The 17,828-nt window shown below is 43.9% G+C and overlaps 1 protein-coding gene across 1 annotated transcript in view; it reads right to left on the bottom strand.

The window, feature by feature from the left end:
* Positions 1-2,052: 2,052 nt before the first annotated feature.
* Mttp (microsomal triglyceride transfer protein) overlaps positions 2,053-17,828 on the bottom strand; it is a 39,775-nt gene continuing 23,999 nt past the window's right edge. Inside the window, exons 12-18 of the mRNA XM_051185426.1 lie at positions 16,768-16,979; positions 12,701-12,798; positions 12,497-12,618; positions 11,024-11,251; positions 5,583-5,707; positions 3,527-3,697; positions 2,053-2,265 (exon numbers count right to left, since the gene is read on the bottom strand). Coding sequence (XP_051041383.1) covers positions 2,091-2,265; positions 3,527-3,697; positions 5,583-5,707; positions 11,024-11,251; positions 12,497-12,618; positions 12,701-12,798; positions 16,768-16,979 — 1,131 coding nt within the window. The 3' untranslated portion in view covers positions 2,053-2,090. The remainder of the gene's footprint in view (positions 2,266-3,526; positions 3,698-5,582; positions 5,708-11,023; positions 11,252-12,496; positions 12,619-12,700; positions 12,799-16,767; positions 16,980-17,828) is intronic.

Genomic DNA, 17,828 nt, shown 5'->3' with positions numbered 1-17,828 from the left:
ACTGCAAGCCTGCCACGCACTTGAAATGTTAGTGTGAGAAGCGGGGAACAGCTTGTCATGGGCCATTCTGCAATAATCAAGGACGGGGATGGCCGTCACAAATGATGGTCGAGAAGTCTGGCTGAACCCTTGAGGTCTGTAGGCAGGCGCTGGCTGAGCAGGGATCGGGAGCCCACCTTAAGAGGGTTCCACAGCTCCCAAGCCTCTTACTACACGAGGGCTTTCTCACATCCACTACAGCAAAGACTCCAAGTGGGTTCAAAGTTAAGTTTCTGACTCAAACGATTCATTTAGTCTGGTTCCATTCCAGCATGGTCCAGTACTCTGAAATTTTTTATCTTGTTTCTCTAAAAAGGAGTTACTGCTTGTCTTAGGCTTGTGGATTCTTGACTCTTTGGAGCATGCTAAGTACTACACATTCTCTAATGATGAGGCTCAGCCAGCTGGGTGGAAGGGACATGACCATACACGCGTGCTCAGGGCATGCAGTCATCCCTTCTAGAGAAATGGGTACTCTACATTTCACAGAGGCAGTTGTGGCTTACTCAACAGGCTTAGAACTGAAGTTGCTCAGTCCATGACCGCCTGGCTTGTGCCCCGAATCATTTTGTCCGTCCTGTAGTGTCAGGACAGTGCTTCGTACCATTCACCACCTACCACATTTCCACCCGCCTTCAGTATTTTACTCCTCTCACAATTCTGTAACACAACAAGTGTGCCGATCTATGTTGCTTTGTTGAAAACTTGAGCTGTGTGTTGTTTGCAAGCTGCCCGGTCCTGATAAATTGGTGCTATTTCCTTCAGAGAGATGACTTCCCATCTAGAGACTGCATGCTTGGCTTGCTGAAGAGGCTTAGCTCAGCACATCCCTAGGCTCATAAACAGCTAGATCAAAGAATCATGGATTCAAAGCAATAAAGGACAAAGGGAGCTCACTAAATTACATACGTTTATTTCATCATCACAATTCATTTTCCACTTCAGCTAAACTTCCATTTTATGTGTGGGTTTAGTGAACAAATGAGCACCTGACATTTTGGGGGGTGTTATTACAATGAACAAATCTACTTTATTAATAAATATGTTTAAATGTTTGCTGTAGCCTTTTAATCCATACAAATAAAGACAGTCTTTATTCAGTATCATAGTTTTGAACTACAAATCCATCATTCTCTTGAAGCAACAATTCATCCAACCTCTATTGGATGTTGCACAAAGTATAGTCAAATAGATGGAGCTTCTCCCACCCATCAATTGAGGTATAGAGTGGTAATTACAGTTATGTCCCCTACAAAGAGCTGTGTACCATGTTACAGTTTCAGAAAGACACATCCTAAGAAAAAAAACTAATGGATGCTCTGAGACTCAATTATTTTTATTCCTGTATGCTAATTCCAAATTAGGGTGGATGACTTCCAAGTGGTCTCACTGTAGGGTCAGCGGAGACACGTCACAGGATGCTTTAATTCTGTCTCTTACTCTAATGCTTATAAGACTAACAGAAAACATAAATAATAATTCTTGAGGTTGACTAACAAAAAATTTTAAGTCTCATCTCTACCATCTCTCTGAACCTTCCAGAAAAAAATACATGGGGGGTGGGCAGGGCAGGAGGTAAAGACAGAGGAAAAAGAGAAAAAGGAGGAATATGGCTTGCTTGGATTCCCTCCACTCCTGCCCTACTTAGGAAATGTATTTCAAGCCTAAGATTCTGTCAAAGGCTCTCTTTGAAAGCTGTTGAATCAAATTCACATTCACCTAAGCTTTTTATGGTTTGGGGTATTTTTGCTGTTGCTGTTGTTTTTGATAGACACTAGTTTCTTCTTAGAGCAAAAACTAGATTCACTGTAGTGGTGAAGTACAAAAAGTAGGCCTGTTGTTGCAAGTGTCATATGGTGGCTCAGAATGACACTGTGGGGCATCTCCTGAATGGGCTCACATTTAATCAATTGAAGCTCTCCATTGCTCTTCACAAGATCTTAAACACAGGTAAATATGTAAACACCGTGTACTCAGAGAGCAATGACTAGGCACATTGAAGCATATGGCTCTCAAAGGAATGGATCCAAGGGAAATACCACTCATCAGTTTCAAAACCATCCACCCGAGTTGTCACTCTCTGGCTGAGGCGGGAATACCACATTGCACATCTCAGAGTTCTCTTGATGGAGTGGGAGTTCACATCCAGACAATAGGCTTTCTTTTCTTCTCCGAGAGACATAGCCTCTGCCCGTGGACAGCCTTTCATATTTTGTCTCAAATTGCCTGTGTAACAAGAAGAGGAAGGGCAGAGTTACGCACAGTCAAACCACCTATGCTGCTCCCAGGGCTGCGCCTACCCTGCCCTGGAAACTCCATCTGGAGAGGAGGCGTAGGTACTATTCTGTAGCATGTTCCCATTGTTTTCTCCCCTTTCCTTCTGATACCAATAAGCACATTGTGACTGGATGGACATGGGGAATCCTACTTTGTTCTGGAATGAAGGACTGGATTCCTGGGATGCTCTTAAAACTCACAGTCCTTGCTGTCTCTCACCACTCATCCCAGAGCCCCCACCCCAAGAGCACTCCCCTTCAAAGCATCAGTCCAACAGGATTGAAGAGCAGAATGTTGAGAGGGAGCTATTCCCAGCCTATGGCCCAAGTAAAATGGTGAACCAGTCTAGCTAGCCATGTGGCTGGGCTCGTGGTCACTGCATGTATTTATGGGGAATTACTCCAGACATAAACATAAGTTAATGTTAGTGGACATTTAATGTTCTGAATGTAAGCTACTATTGTTTATTCTAGGTAAATGTAACTTGCTGGCATTGTTCTTGAATTACTGATGCATTTTTTTTTTTAATATGGATCATGAAATACCAGTAAAATAAGGCACTTAACTTTGGCCTGGTTATTGTAAAAGATGACATAACTTGCCACTTGCTAATTCAAATCTACAAATTATACCTTATGGTTAGGTACAGTTCAAGGAAACATTTGTAACTACTAGGGAGGAATTGGCTGTTACCTAGACTCCAATCATTCTAGCTCCAGAAGTTCTTGGCTACAAAGAATGGCAACTAGACCCAAGGACATGGTATTAATGAAAGACAGACCTAGAACAAAAGAGGAGTTGTGAAGACACATGGGCAATTGTATGATAGGTTTTCTAAGGACCAAAGCTTTGTAACACATTTAAAAAAAAAATTCAGAATGTCAAATCCTCAAATTTAAACAAGGTCACATAGCCATTGTACAAATAACCGTGGATTCCCATGGGTCATAGGATATCCAGATGTACTTTGTCAACGAAGAAGTTATGAAGATACCAGACAAAAACTGCACATGTGGCATGTTTTTCTTAAATGGTGTGGCAATTCCTACAGTAAACTGAACCCTTTGTATGGGTCTCCTCTTTAAAGGTAACTTGTTGCTGACCTGGTTTCTTCTGTATGCTTTTCATTCTCAGACTGGATGTTAAAGACTGAATGCAAGCTCTTGGTGATGTAGGGATGTCTGGGGAACTTCTGTGAGTGCTCGTTTACCTGAATGGCGCTTCTGCCCTGTCCATCTGCATGCAGACTAGGAATGGATACTGTGAGAACTGCACTGTTGAGATGAACTCCAGGCCTGCCTCTGTCTCCGCCCTGCTTTCCAGGCCAGCCTTCACAAAAGATGAGTCCACTGTGACGTCGCTGTTGATTACCACGGCCACCCTGGAATTTTTGAAAAACACCTCTTATTGTCACAGTTAACTGAACAGGACTAAGAGAACTTCACCAAGTCTCAAACTCGTGGTACCAGCAGACTGGTGGGACATGCTTAAAAGTGGAGAAGTGACCTCAATACACATAAAACCAGGACACGGTGGTGCCAAGGGTTGGCTGCCAATGGGTTGCTCTTTCCCCAGACATCCCTTGCCTGGAATTCTAGACATGGGACCTACGTGCATACCACATACAATGCTGTTTGGGATGTCTGTACCAAGGACCAAGATGAAACATGCCTGGAACCTAGTCCTCTCTCAGTCCCAGAAACTCCCGCATTTTCTTAAAGGGAAGTGTGAACACACGAGAAGACAGCTGACATTTGTGGTAATTTTCTTGTCAGCTGTCTCCCTTGGCTTCATGTTAGCCCATTCAGTGCCATGTCGTTGCTTCTGAAAGGTTCACTGGAGGCGTGTATGGTTGCCAAGATACCTGGCAGAGTGTTGTGTGACCAAAAACCATCCCCGTAGATGAGCAAATAGGATGGCTTAGCAGTGGCCACTTAGAAATAGACAGGCAGGTTAGGGACTAGGGCATGCGGCTTGGATAACAATGAAGAAGTTAAAAAAAAAAAAACTAGTACAACTTGATATTTCTTTAAGCAATTGTAAATTTCAATTAAATGTGGTGGAAACATACACTGGCAATGAAATCAAATTTACATGTCCATACATTTTTGAAAAAGAGATACTAATTTTTGTCTAGGAATTATAAAAGAATTTCTGCTGCCGTTGTTCTAGTATAGAACAGGACAATGGGTTGTTTTAACCTTTTGTCATTTAGCAGAATCTTCTACTGTCTTATACTCAAGCAACGTTTAAGAGATATTTAAGTGAATGAATGAGCAAATTAAAGATAGAAGACAGATCAGTTACAGTTAGGATGCCAGGAGAATGGAGGGTTGAAGAGAAAAATGGCCTCAATAAACAATGTATACTTAGTTGAAATTATGCTTATGTTTTATATTGCAATATTAATATGAGGTCTTGGGATGGACAAGAAGGAAAGGCTATGGTTTAATAGCAATGTGTTTGTTCATCAAGATGACAAGGGATCAACTGTGCTGGCTAGCTTGGTGCCAACTTAACAGGAGTTAGAATCATCTGGGAAGAGGGACTGTCAATGCAGGCGTACCTGAGGGCATTTTCTTAATTAGTAATCGATATGGGAGGGCCCAGCCCCTTGTAGGTGTTGCCACCCCTAGGCTGATGGCCCTGGGAGCTATTTTTAAAAAAAAAAAAAAAAAAAACTTATTTATTATATATACAGTCTTCTGTCTGCATGTGTGCTTGGCTGGCAGAAGGGGGCGCCAAATTTCATTATAGATGGCTTTGAGCCACCATGTGGTTGCTGGGAATTGAACTCTGGAAGAGCAGCCAGTGCTCTTAACAACGCCCCCCATACTATTTTTAAAAAGCTGGCTGAGCAGCACCCCTTTTGCCCTCTGATCCTGCTGTGAGTTACTTCCTCAACTTCCCTTGAGGATGGACTCAAGCTGTCCTTCACTACAAGATGCAATAAACCCTTTCCTCCCCAACTTGTCATGATGTTTTATTACATCTATAGGAACCCCTAAGGAAGACAAATGTCAACTACTAAAGTGAAATGTGGAGAGTGAGCCTTCATCTAGTGCATTGATTGTGGATGTCTTTAGAAGCAGAAAGACCCTCGGTGCTCAGATTGACCTGTTTCTAAGATTCTATCAATGTAAGGAGTTCCCATGATCATGTCCAACCGAAGCATACAATCGAAAACAAAAAGCACAGGTTTGGAAAAGTCTGAAGGTTAGATAGCTCCCCAGACATAGTCTTGCTTTTCTTTGCATTGTGCTTACCGATTTTTCACTCGGGTTTTGGATTCACGATACCACAGACTGAATTCCATTGAACCTGAAATATCGATAGCCAGACCTCCCTGGATCTCCATATTAGCCTTTAGTCCAGATTGCAGCTGAATATCCTAGAAGCAAAAATTACAGTAATAAGCACCGCTTAGTTAATGCCTCTCACAGAGACACGTTTGACTTCTTGCTGTACAGAGAATACTGAACTGGTGCTGCTAGCAATGCTCACTTGTTTATTTGTTTGTTTGTTTGAGTGTGAGCCCAGGACCTCTCACCCTCTCTGCTAGTGTTCTGCCCCCAAACTATACCCCTAGTGAAGAAGGCTTGGAAACATGTTATTCCAATCTTGGTCACCATTGCTAATTTGCTAAGTAAGTCAGTTAAAATAGCAGAGGGTTGGAATATCAATTAAGAAGGCTGTTTTCCTTCAGTCATTGCCTTTCTCTGGGTATGTGTGTGTGTGATTCATTTTCAATGTGTGGCTTCTGGCAGAGAGTCAGCACTATAGGAGCAGTTTCAAAACGCACTTTCTCGGGCACGGGTACCCCAGTCTTCTGCTTTAGGAACTCTGAGGGTGGGGCCCAGCAACCTCCTTCAGAGGGAGAGGCCTTCTTGTGATTCTGACACAACTAAATTTGAGAACCACGGGACCAGGAAAATGATGGTATTTTTGTCAGAAGCCCAGCCATGACTTTTTTTAGAAATATCAAGATTGGACAAACGATCTCTTCAAGATCTTAAGCGCGTCTCTGGTTTTGTGTCGGGGCAAACACAGGCAAACAGAAAGGCAGGATGGAAATCCCCAGTGCGGTATTCAAGTTCCTGGAACTGCCTAGGTCGAGCTAGAAAAGGAAGGGAAGGCAACTGAACTAAGCGCCTGCTGTTTGACACTTGAAATAACTCCAAAGGATGGTCTAGTCAAGCGCAAACTCAACTGTATTTCCCAAAGGCATGGTGGCCACTTAAAAAGAAAGCCCACCCGGATGGCTCTCTTATTGTCTGAAGCCCACAGCCTTGTAGTGTTTGCCTGTGTTTAGGTTTTTATTCTCATACATCCCCTGCACATTGAGTGGGGTGATGCTGGCTGAGGACGTTTTGTGCTGGACTGGAATCAGGTGGTCTGGGTCAGTGCTGAATGTGATAATGATTCCGGGAACACAGCTCTGAGTCCTTCACTTTGGTATTCCTCCAAAGATGTTAAGAGTTCCTGGCGGCTAAGAGCATGACTAACTTCTTTGTGCGGCTGCCATAAGCAGACCAAAAGGCCATGCATCTGCCAGGTACCAATGCCATGACTGCACTTTTTAGAAAGGGCTGTGTACAACTGTTCTCTCTGAATTGCAAACAAACAGAAATACCAAACATGGCAGGGAACCTCAGAGGACTGGTTCATACCCAAGCAGAACAAGAAAGTTTGACCTTGATAGGAATATGCTTTAATTTTGAAGGACACTCTTGAGTGCTCTGTGCCAGGGCTGGGACACATGAGGTGATATCCCTAAAGATGCTTAAAGCGGTATTTACTCTAGGACAAAATCTGGCTGCCATAGGATCCAGGAGCTATGTCACGCTTCATAACCAATGTAAAGAATCACAACCTGTCCTGTAAAACCCACAACAATCGTGCCCAAATGTGTACTTAAACCTATGCCATGCATGACACCAGAGGTCTGCTGTACACTGTGCCCGGCCTGTTGCCAAGTAACTACTGTAGTGTCCTGACCCAGGAATACTCCTTTCTTTGCATAATCTTGTTTTCTTGACTGGGAATCTATACACCTGTTAATCCATTCCGACCAGCGGAACCCTAAGATGTAGATCCCAACCTTCTCACAGGCTGTGCATTAGCTGGGCCATTTAGCATCCAGACCACAGAAGAGAGCATTTCAGTTATCGGCCAAAAAGCCTGTGTGAGAAGAGCATTTTCACAGCAAGAGGTTTGGAGAAACAGTTTGGCAGAGGAAGAAGGAATTGTACTGGATCTACCTGAGGACAAACCAACATTCCCACCCCCCACCCCCACCCCCACCCCCACCCCCACCCCTGGGAAAGGGACTAGACTATACAGTGCAGTGGTTCTGTTCCTTTAAGAAAATTAAGAGTGGAGGTAACAGATCTTGAGCAACTCTACGCTCAAAGCCTTACATGTGAGAAATCATTTAAACATGGTGCTGATCTACACTGGAGCCATTGTAATTCTTCACTGATAGGAAAAACGATGGTTTAATCTGCACCGGGAGCACTGCACCGGGAGCACTGCACCGGGAGCACTAAATTGGGAGTACCGCACCGGGAGCAGTGTCTAAGTACAATTTTTTCAGCTACTGTTCATAGCTGTCACATAGTTACAACTCTGTCTCACGGTCTGTAAGAAAGTCTGTTCTGAGGAATGTTGCAAAGAAGATAGAGCATAAACAAGTCCTCAATTGGCCCTGAATATATATGTATTTAATATTTTGTCTATGGACTAGAAGAAGAAGGTGTTGGAGCTTGGGATGTAATCTCTTTGATTTTTAACTATGACCTGCAAGGTGTTTTTTGTTTGTTTGTTTTTATAGAACAGGCACGGGTATTTTTGACAGCTCATCACATTGCTTCTATTTAAGAAAATGTTATTTCTTGGCTAAAGAGATTCCTCTTTTTCAGACACCTGTCTCTGAAATGTAATCCAATGACAGACAAAGACAGACAGACACACTTACACACTGAGAGACAGAGACAAACAGAGAGGGACAGGGACAGATACACTCACAAAGAGAGACAGACACACAGAGACAAATACAAACAGATATACACACAGAGAGAAACAGAGAGACAGACCCAGACATACACACAGAAGGAAACGGAGACAGAGACAGACAGACACATACAGAGTGACAGACAGATACAACACAAACACACACAGAGAGACAGAGACACACAGAGAGACACAGAAAGGGAGGAAGAGAAAGGGAGAGGCAGAGGGAGAGAGAGGGTGAGCACACTGAGTAATTCTAGCTACCCTGGTGGCTGTGACAGGCTGCCAGCTGCCAATGTTTCCTTCAATGTCAGCACTTGACCTGGAGTGGTGTGCTCTTCTGAAGCTAGCATGGCATCACTGGCATGTTCTGCAGAGCCGAGGGCCACGGCAGTTCATTTGTGAAATAACCTCAAATCTGCCGCATACCTCAACCTGATACTCGGACACTGGTTACATTTAATAGCGAAAGGGGCAATCTCTCATAGACCACGCCTAGCCCAGGGCGAGGTATCTTAATGAATAGGAAAACCATACAAGAACATTTAAGTCAAGGATTAACAAACTATAGCCTGCAGGAAATTCTGCCCAACTGGCTATTTTTGTAAATACATTTTTTTTTTTGAACACAGCTCTACTCATTTGATATACTGCTGACGGCTGTTTTCACTCTGTAATAAGGCTGCGTAGGTGTATGGAGACCGTTTGGCTCTTGAAGCCTGATATGTTCACTCTCTGCCCTTTACAGGTTTGCCAACACCGAGTGTTTATTAATGCGTGGCTTGAGGGTTGGAGAGTATGAGTGGCACCTTTCCTTTTCCTCTTCATTCACATGAAGAGAAACGTGCTTTTCTTCACAGAGCACCTACACCCAGGGCGGAGCTGTAAAATCCAGCTTCCCTTGCAGCTAGAGATAGTTGTGTGACAGCACTTTGGACAATACCATCCATTGTACCAGGGCTTCTCGATGGCCATGCAGCTCTTCACCCTCGCCTCCCTTCTTTGGGGGACTGGGGTTAGAAAGGAAGTGGTAATCACATAGTCAGGAAGTGACAAGCGTGAGATCAGAAGTTCCAGCAAAGCTGGACATGGTGGTACTCGCCCTTAGTCCCGGTACTGGGGAGGTGGAGGCCGGCAGACCTCGGTGAGGACAAGGCCAGCCTGGTCTACACAGTGAGTTAGGCAGGCTGAGCTGAAAGGCACAGATTGTGGCCCCTGAGGATTTCTGTGTTAACCCTAGACTGCCTGCTTCTCAATGCTTGTTATGTCATAAGAGTCACACTATCATCGTTGTCATCTGTGTCTACTTTGGACTTATATAAGATATACAGATAGAACATCACATTTAATTCCAGCCATTGCTATTTTGGGGTAAATTCTAACAAAAAAAAAATGGGATACTTAAGCCTTCCTCAGCTCTTAAAACCTGTGACTTCATAACCAGAACCTGAAAAAAGAAAACCAGAATCCTGAAATGATTTGGTGGAGAAGATACAGGGTGAAATCTTCAGATCTGCCAATCTGTTCTTCACAAAGGAAGCCAGTCCCATGGTATGTAAATCTTAAGTGAAATCTTGTAACACTTCAATACAATAAATACCAGTTAGAGTACATACCAATGCCCAATAAGATGCTACCTAGCACTGTCCCATTTTTAACATCATTGTGTACATAAAACACTAAAGAAAAAGATGTAAGCATCAAACCCTCATCTCGAGGGCAGTTCAGATGACCCCTCTTCTGTTTCTCAGAAAATCCAAACGGGCAAATCAGCTGAATCCCACAGTGTCTTTTTTTTAGTCACCAAAACTCTTCTACGTAAAAAGGAGTATTATAAGACTTAGAGCCAAAGAGCTCTTAAAAAGTCCTGGAGAATAAGTAAGGTCAAGGAAGCGAAAGTACTTTGTTTTCTAGGAAATGAGCAAGCATCTCTAAGAAGGAAGCTGAAACATGGGCTGGTGTGAGCAGTGGCTCAGGCTTTCACTAGTATGACATCATAAAATGGTGCAGCACACTGATTTTCATAATCGTTGTCATTACAGTGCCAGCTCCCGCACTCAGGATAAATAGCCAAGCTCTTCGTGCAGGAAAAGCAAGCATGCAGGTAATGACACCTGTGCTGTGTTGCACCCAGGCATTCTCCACTAAGCAGCTGAGAGTAGAGAAGCAAACGATGCTTCTAGAAGCAATGGAGAAAGGGTCACAACAGCAAGAGAACCAACTGCATAAAGAGTGAGCTCCAAGACCCAAGGGCTCTAACTTGTATTCTCTAGACACATTGAAAGTGTGTCTGGTGGGCCTCGAGGGGCTCAGTTAGGTGGTGTCTGCTGTGCAAGCCTAAGACCTGATTTCAGTCCCCATCACTCATGTGAAATCAAGGCACAGCAGTGCACATCTGTAATCTCAGTGCTGGGACAGCAGACAGGAGAAGTCCTGGGGCTTGGTATCTAGCCATCCCAGCGTAACTGAGCTTGGCCCAGAGTCAGTGAGAAACTGTCTCACTGGGAAGCAATTGGGGAAGACATCTGAGGCTGACCTCTGGCTTCCACACGATCCGATCATACAATGATGTGCTTATTGTGCACAGACAGGCACGCGCGCGCGTGCGCGCACACACACACACACACACACACACACACACACACTGTGCTGGGACTCAATAAACACTTGTAGGCTGAGAGAGGTAGAGAGTTACCTGGGAATGGTCTATTAGCAGAATAAGCCCTTTCACCACGCTGACAGGGTCACTAGATGCTGACAACATTTTGGACATCAGATCACTGTATCCATTGAAAAAAGTGACGGGTCTGAGCTGAACGTCAAACAGGATGGCTGACATGCCAGCATAGGAATCAAGGTTTTCCTCTCCTTCATCAGGAGTGGCTGCAATCAAGCTTTCCAGCCCTTGGGCTTCAATGACCACCTGGGAAGAAAAGGGCACAAGGTTGATGGCCTCAGTTTCCCTGCTCCATAATGATGCAGCTGCCTCCAGGATACAAATAGGACTTTTCCAGGACCCAAACCCAAGTATCTTCCGTAACTAGGCAAGAATGAAAAAACTAAACCTCTGTGCCTGAACAGAATGGGGATTACTTTTCTCCGTGTAATCTTTACAAGTCCCCCTGCATGTATGGAAGATTTGATTCCTTTAGCAGATGAGGTGAAGACAGGTGAATATTCACTTAGCTAGGATGAGGCAGAAACAGAGCTGGGATGCCTTCTCTGTGACTGCAAAGGGCACAGGCATTCTGTTGGATGCTTAATCTCCCCACTCTGCCCCACACACTGGACCTGCCATCTTTGCCAGCCTTTGAAAGGAGAGGGGGAGGCAGTGCCCTCCAGTCTGCTGTTCTGAGAGGGTGCATTTGCACCATGTCCAACTTTCATCCATCGCCACACAATACGGCCACACTGTGAGGAAGCTCACACCCGATGACTAGCATGTAAGGAATTTTGCATATTTTCCATCCTGCATAGTCAGGCACTAACCACTGTGTGTTTGGCATTCCTGAGTGCATATCAGAAAGCAGATGGCAATGCCTTGGCATGGAGGGACTGTGGTGCTATTGAAGGGTGTGGACATTTCATATTGACAAGCAGTCAAGTCTCCATAGCAATGGATCATTTTTGAAGCTTGAGTAGCTTCAATTAGAAGGTTAGAATATGATATCCATTAAATTAAAATGATGGTATACTTCATAATAATGATAAATCATCACTTAATTTTGAACTAAAATCCAACCAGTTCTCAATTACCAACACTTGATTCTTTTCTCTCCTAGCAGTGCTGGAGAAATATAGGTTAACTCTTTAAGAAACCTACACTGTATTATAGTTTCTTGTAAGGGGCAATCAGTCTCTACAGAGATGAACAAGCACGGCATAAATTAAATACTTAGAAACACACCCAAGGAATCTATCTGTGAGTGAAAGTTTAACTAGAACTTTCGGCACGACTTCAATTCCGTAAATGTTGGTGTCTCTGAAGTTACAGAAAGACATCTGGAAAGTGAAGCAAACCAAACTACTTTGGTTTCAGTTTTGGATTTGAAACTTTACCACAGACGCCACCATTAGTTTACAAACATAGTCTGTAATGCTACTGTCAGTATATGTCATTTTACTCACAGCAGTTTCTTTTGCTAATAACTCATGGGACATGAGGTACCTGACTACCATGAAGATCTGCCTTCCCCAGGTACTGGAAGATGTTCAGGTTGCTCCTCCTCAGAATGCCGGAGCCAGAGTAAAGCATGTCAAGGCTGTATGTGGATGCCGCGTGGGGACTACCTAATGACAAAACAATCACGGGCTCAGTAACACTTCAGCAATGCTAATGAAAGAGTGGGGGGGATCTATGGGGGTCACGTACGTTCTATGTAGCCAGTGTAGGCAGAAGAGGACCCGCTCTTGGAGAAACGGTCGTAATTGTGAGCAACCATCTCCTTGAGGACCTGGCGGATCATTTTGCTGCAACACAGAAGGAAAGACTTCTCAGTCATGGCAATGTTTGTTTCCCAAGTCAAATTGGGAATGCAACCAAATCCTCAGTATTAGAAAGAGAAGGCCATGTTTTCCGCATGCTACAAGACTAAAGGAAGTCACAGCCAGGCATCAGGGCTGAGATGAGGGCTTTCCTCTTCATTCCCCAAAATTCAGAAACTTAGTTTGCCATCAAAAGGACAAAGGGTAAGGGTGGCCAGCTATGAGATGTCTTCAGCTGACTGGTGGACGCTTTGGGTAGAAAACACATCTCCGAGTCATCATGGTTATGTTGTTAAGATAATATATACATTTAAGGAAGCTGTGCCAAACGGGAGGCTCCACACATTCTTTACTTTTTCTACACCTTCTAAAATCACCACAGGCAGATGACACAAAACAATAAATTTCCAGGATTGCTATCTGTATTTTATACCACAGACAAAGCTTAGCAAAGCCTACCGGGGAACAATTCTACCCTCTAAAGCATTAACTCTTACTTCAGGCCTGTGTCGTGTTTGTGCAACCAGCACGGAGAGCTTTTCATTTCTCATCAGGCCCTACTAATCTACCAGTGACGGTAAAATTAAAACACATCAACCCACGCCCCCTCGGTCTGAGGCAGAAATGGTTTGCAATAAGGAGCGGCACTTTCTGTCTCCCTGTGTGCCAGGATCACCGGCTCACTGGACTTTAGCTTAGAAGTGAAAAGGTCATGTTCTCAAATAATCAGAGGGTTTTCATGTGGATGAACACTAGACACATCCTGCTGTGCCTCAGGGACAAAACCAGAGCCAATACAAAGGCATCAGTGTGTTGGAAACGGTTTATGGCAGCTGCCATCTTGACCATGTGGCCTAGCCTCACCCCACATGGTTCTTCCCTCGGCTACACGGGCAGCCTAGGCAGAGGGACAGTCTAGCCAGCTTCTGCCAGACAAAATCCATTTACTTTCTGCCTTTTCCTCTTTGTCTCTACTTCCTACTGGCTCTGTTGCGCATGGCTTGTTTGCAGAATCTTGTCCCCTTCCAGAGCAAACCTTGCCTGCTCCATCTGCAGCAGATCTCCTTTCTTGTCACTGGTGGTTTTAAGTCTACTATCTCTTTAAATGCCCCGTTTGCTGCAATGTACAAATCAGAGATTACAGTCTGGTTCTCCCTTTCTTATTTTTACCCAATCCTGTTTGATATAACTGTGTATATCTGTACATGTGATTTAAATTTAACTTTATATGTGAATGTAAGCTAGCTCTATATCAACTTAAATTCAACTGTGCTAAGTCATAACTATTTCTAAATTGTCATGTATCTTTAAATGATGGCAAACATTTAGGGTTACAAAGGTCTATTTCAAATTAACAAAATATTTATGCCACCCAATCCTTCCTGTAAGCTGTTTACAAAGGTTAAACTTCTATTACAAAAGGGATTTCCTTTCTCTACTACTTTGTCCTTTACAGGCATAAATCTAGCCTACTAAGTTGAAACCAGTTACAGTCAGGCTGGAGGGCTCTGAGTAAAACATCCCTCCACAGCCTCTCAGCTTGGATCCAGTTCTCCAGACAGATTAATTAATTACAGGGATAAAGTCTTACCTAGCCACCTATGTGCTTCAGACAAGTAACTAAAGGCAAATTTTGTCTGTGGAGATATACTAAATAGACAGACAGCACTCAAATGCTCCGAGATCTAGAGAATGTGGTATTTAAAATGTTTCATTAGAAAGCTTTTATAACAGAGAGACAGGCCAGCTGCTGGCACCACCCATTTGCTCCAAGAAGCAAATGGTGGACACTGAAGAAACTCTACCCACAAAAGTGGCAATGCTAACTACTGAGAAATCCTGCCTTTCATCTCAACTGCTGCAAAGTCCTTAGAGCAAAGGGCTCTAAGGACTGTGGACAAGAGGGAAGTGGAATCGACTTTCTCCACGTTGCTTGGGCCAAGGGTACGTAAGTTTTCCAAGAGCCCCTAATCCACAGGTCCCACGCTATCAGCAGAAGGCAGGTGTCCTTTGACCTCAACAACTGTGGAGGACCTGGGGGATAGCTGTCCATGAAGCCAGCTAGTAAATCTCTGTTACTCTCTAATCAATAATTCAGGTAGATTTTTATCCTTCTCAAGAACTCTGATGCTTTTGATGACTGGTAGCTTTGCCAGCTTAAAGCAGCAGCCAAGGCTCCAACTGTTATAAAACAGATTTCAGGAACAGGTGTTCTAAGGTTTATGTGAAGATAGGAAAAGTGTAAGATGTATGGAGGTCTGAGGATGGAAAGTCCTAATATAAGGTCTAATGCAAGTTATGAAGGTCTGAGGATAAAAAGGCTTACGTGATGACAGAAAAGTGATTTGAGGCATTCAGATAAATGGAACATGCTCCAGGTTTCTCTCTCTCTCATAATGCTAGTGTTCATAGTCTTAACATTTATCAATAAAGTTTTAATGACCTACTAATCCAATTCCGACAAAGAACTAAACACCATACTATGCCACTATACTATCATAACTGTAATTACAAGCTCAAAATTAAGGTGCTTTTCATTGTGCTAAAGGTATGTCAGTTTAAAAAGTGCTAATTCTTTCAGCCAAGTAATTTCTGACATGAGTATGCTGCTAATGTGCCCAATATTTATGTTTTCACAAACTCAAAGGATTCTTGTAAGATCCAGGGAGCCGAATTAGACCCACCCAAACATGTCAGATTCACTCCAAATAAATATTATTCAACCTCTTCCTGGTTCCAGGACTCCCTTCCCTCATCTTGGGACCCCCTGGGGGACCCCTCCTACATCTTACAATTCTCCCTTCTGCTCTGCCAACATCTTGCCAGATCAAAGAGACGCCAGAGTTCCATACAGCCAGGACTGTGATGAAACAACCAGCTATCCCAGGACATGGCAGCACCCCAGCTTTCTCAGACCCGCCAAAAATGATCAATGCCTCCCAAGTCAGCAGGAAGCAGTCTTGAAAACTCGAAATCCTTATTCCCTAACCTACCACACCTAACTCCCCACCTTTTTAATAATAAGAAGAAGTGGGAATGTTGGAAACTGGCATTCTTCTGGCCACTCCCCCTAATGCTGGGCGGAGAGGCGTGCCTGGCATGGCCCCATTATGGGCTGTGTAAGGGCTCAGTACGCATGTGCAAACTTATCCTTTAGAGCAAGTGCCCCCACCCCACCCTTTTTCTCTTCTGCTCCCGGTGTCCCTGTGTGTCTTCACCTCTTTTCTCTTCCCTTCCCCCTCCCTCCCCTTTCGAATAAACATCGCACTCAAGCTCTGTCTGCCTGGCATATTTGTCCCTCCATCTCGGTCACCCTTGCCTACCATGGAAGCCGCCATGGTCCCTCACGTGGGACCCCCATCTCCTCCAGCTTTACCCTATCATTGAAACAAATGAACAACTCAGTGTGTAGAAAGACACAAGAATGAGGTCCCAGCACAGATTTGCTAAGTGGCAGTGAGCTTCCTGACTGGCAGGGTCTGGTGTCACTCCCAGAGTGAAGTCCCTGCTGTTCCCAAACTTGGGCCTTGACTGAGGTCTGCAGTTGAGCAGCAAACTCAGGGGAGTTATGATGGAAGCCTGCACATTTCCCTCACATTTGAAAAAACGAAAGAGCATTTGTTGGAGTGAGTGGTTTGCTGCATTGTGCTACTTACAAAATTAGTCCTGTTGAAAATGTAATTGGGTTTTAAAACTTTGCTAACATTTGCTGATTTTATATACATATACACATACATATACATACATACATATATTTACCATACTACCTGGAGTTCCAAATCTCGGCCAGTGAAAGGGAAGCTGTTTTATCTGACTCTTTGTGGAAATTTGCCTTTCATTGAGTTTATGTAACACTACCCAGTGTAATGACCGGGTCATGGTTATTAGCTATGTGTGCCTGTCTCGATACCCAAATGGGTTTGAGTGGGAAGAGGCGTATGGAACGCATCGTACCTTGAGGGCATTTCAAAGTTCAGGATGTCTCGCACGAAGGTCAGCATGTATTTATTCATTTCTTTGGGCAGCTCCCCAATAGAGAGCAGAATGTTCTTCACATCCATGTAGGATGGGTTGCTCTTTAAGATGACGGCAGCGGCAGTCGTGCGCACAGTCTTTTCGTGAACCCTCCGATTCTGGTGGTATATCCTGTTCAAGGTCTTCTTCACCTGTTAGAGACGTCCAATCTTAGCACACCCATGGAGTTTTAAAATGGATACTGGGGGGACAGGGAGATGGGGTCATCAGGTAAAGGAGAGAATGACTTCAAAAGGTTGTTCTCTGAACTCTTCATGTGTGCCACGGTTCTCTGTCTCTCTCCCCCTCTCTCTCTCCCTCCCTCCACCTCTCTCAGTAAATTCATATAACAATGTAAAATTTGATCTTGTAGTGAGAGTAGCAAGTGCTTATTTAGATACACATGTGTTATTACATTGGCTAGATTCCTTTGAATTAGGTTGATTCCATGTGACTAGGCTAGCTTGGACCATGCATAGAATTGATGTGAATGGCTCTTAGACAGGAGCAGTTAAGACCTGGCATGCCTTCTGCATCTCTTTCATGACTGCTGTGAATCATAGCCACATAGTCCCTGACCCATGCTAGACACAGCATGAGCAGTAAACTGTGGATCAACTGTAAGGCTTTGCAGTTTATGTATCATTGTAATAGTGCTTGTGATTACCTAATATAGATTTCTAAGGCTGCTGCAGTGGTAATGAATTCTGGGGGAGAAGGCAATGTGATTCATTTCCTCTCTTTTAAAATAGAAAATCTAATGTGCCCATTCCCAAAAGTAGCCCATTCCCAAAAGTAGTCTATGTTCATGCTAAAGGTAAAAACAGTTTCCAAACTTTTCCCCAACCCCAACTCACGCACAGCCTCCCCATATTGGCATTCTGCACCAAACTCTGTGGTGTGAATGTTTTTCCCCAAAGGTTTACATGTGGCCATCAGTGTGGTGGTGTTAAGGTGGTAAAGCCCTTGAGAGGTAGTTTTGAGGGACATCATTCGGTCAT

This window comes from Phodopus roborovskii, unplaced genomic scaffold, assembly GCF_943737965.1.
Source record: "Phodopus roborovskii unplaced genomic scaffold, PHOROB, whole genome shotgun sequence".
NCBI classification, from domain to species: domain Eukaryota; kingdom Metazoa; phylum Chordata; class Mammalia; order Rodentia; family Cricetidae; genus Phodopus; species Phodopus roborovskii.
This window is presented reverse-complemented; position numbering and strand designations above follow the sequence as displayed.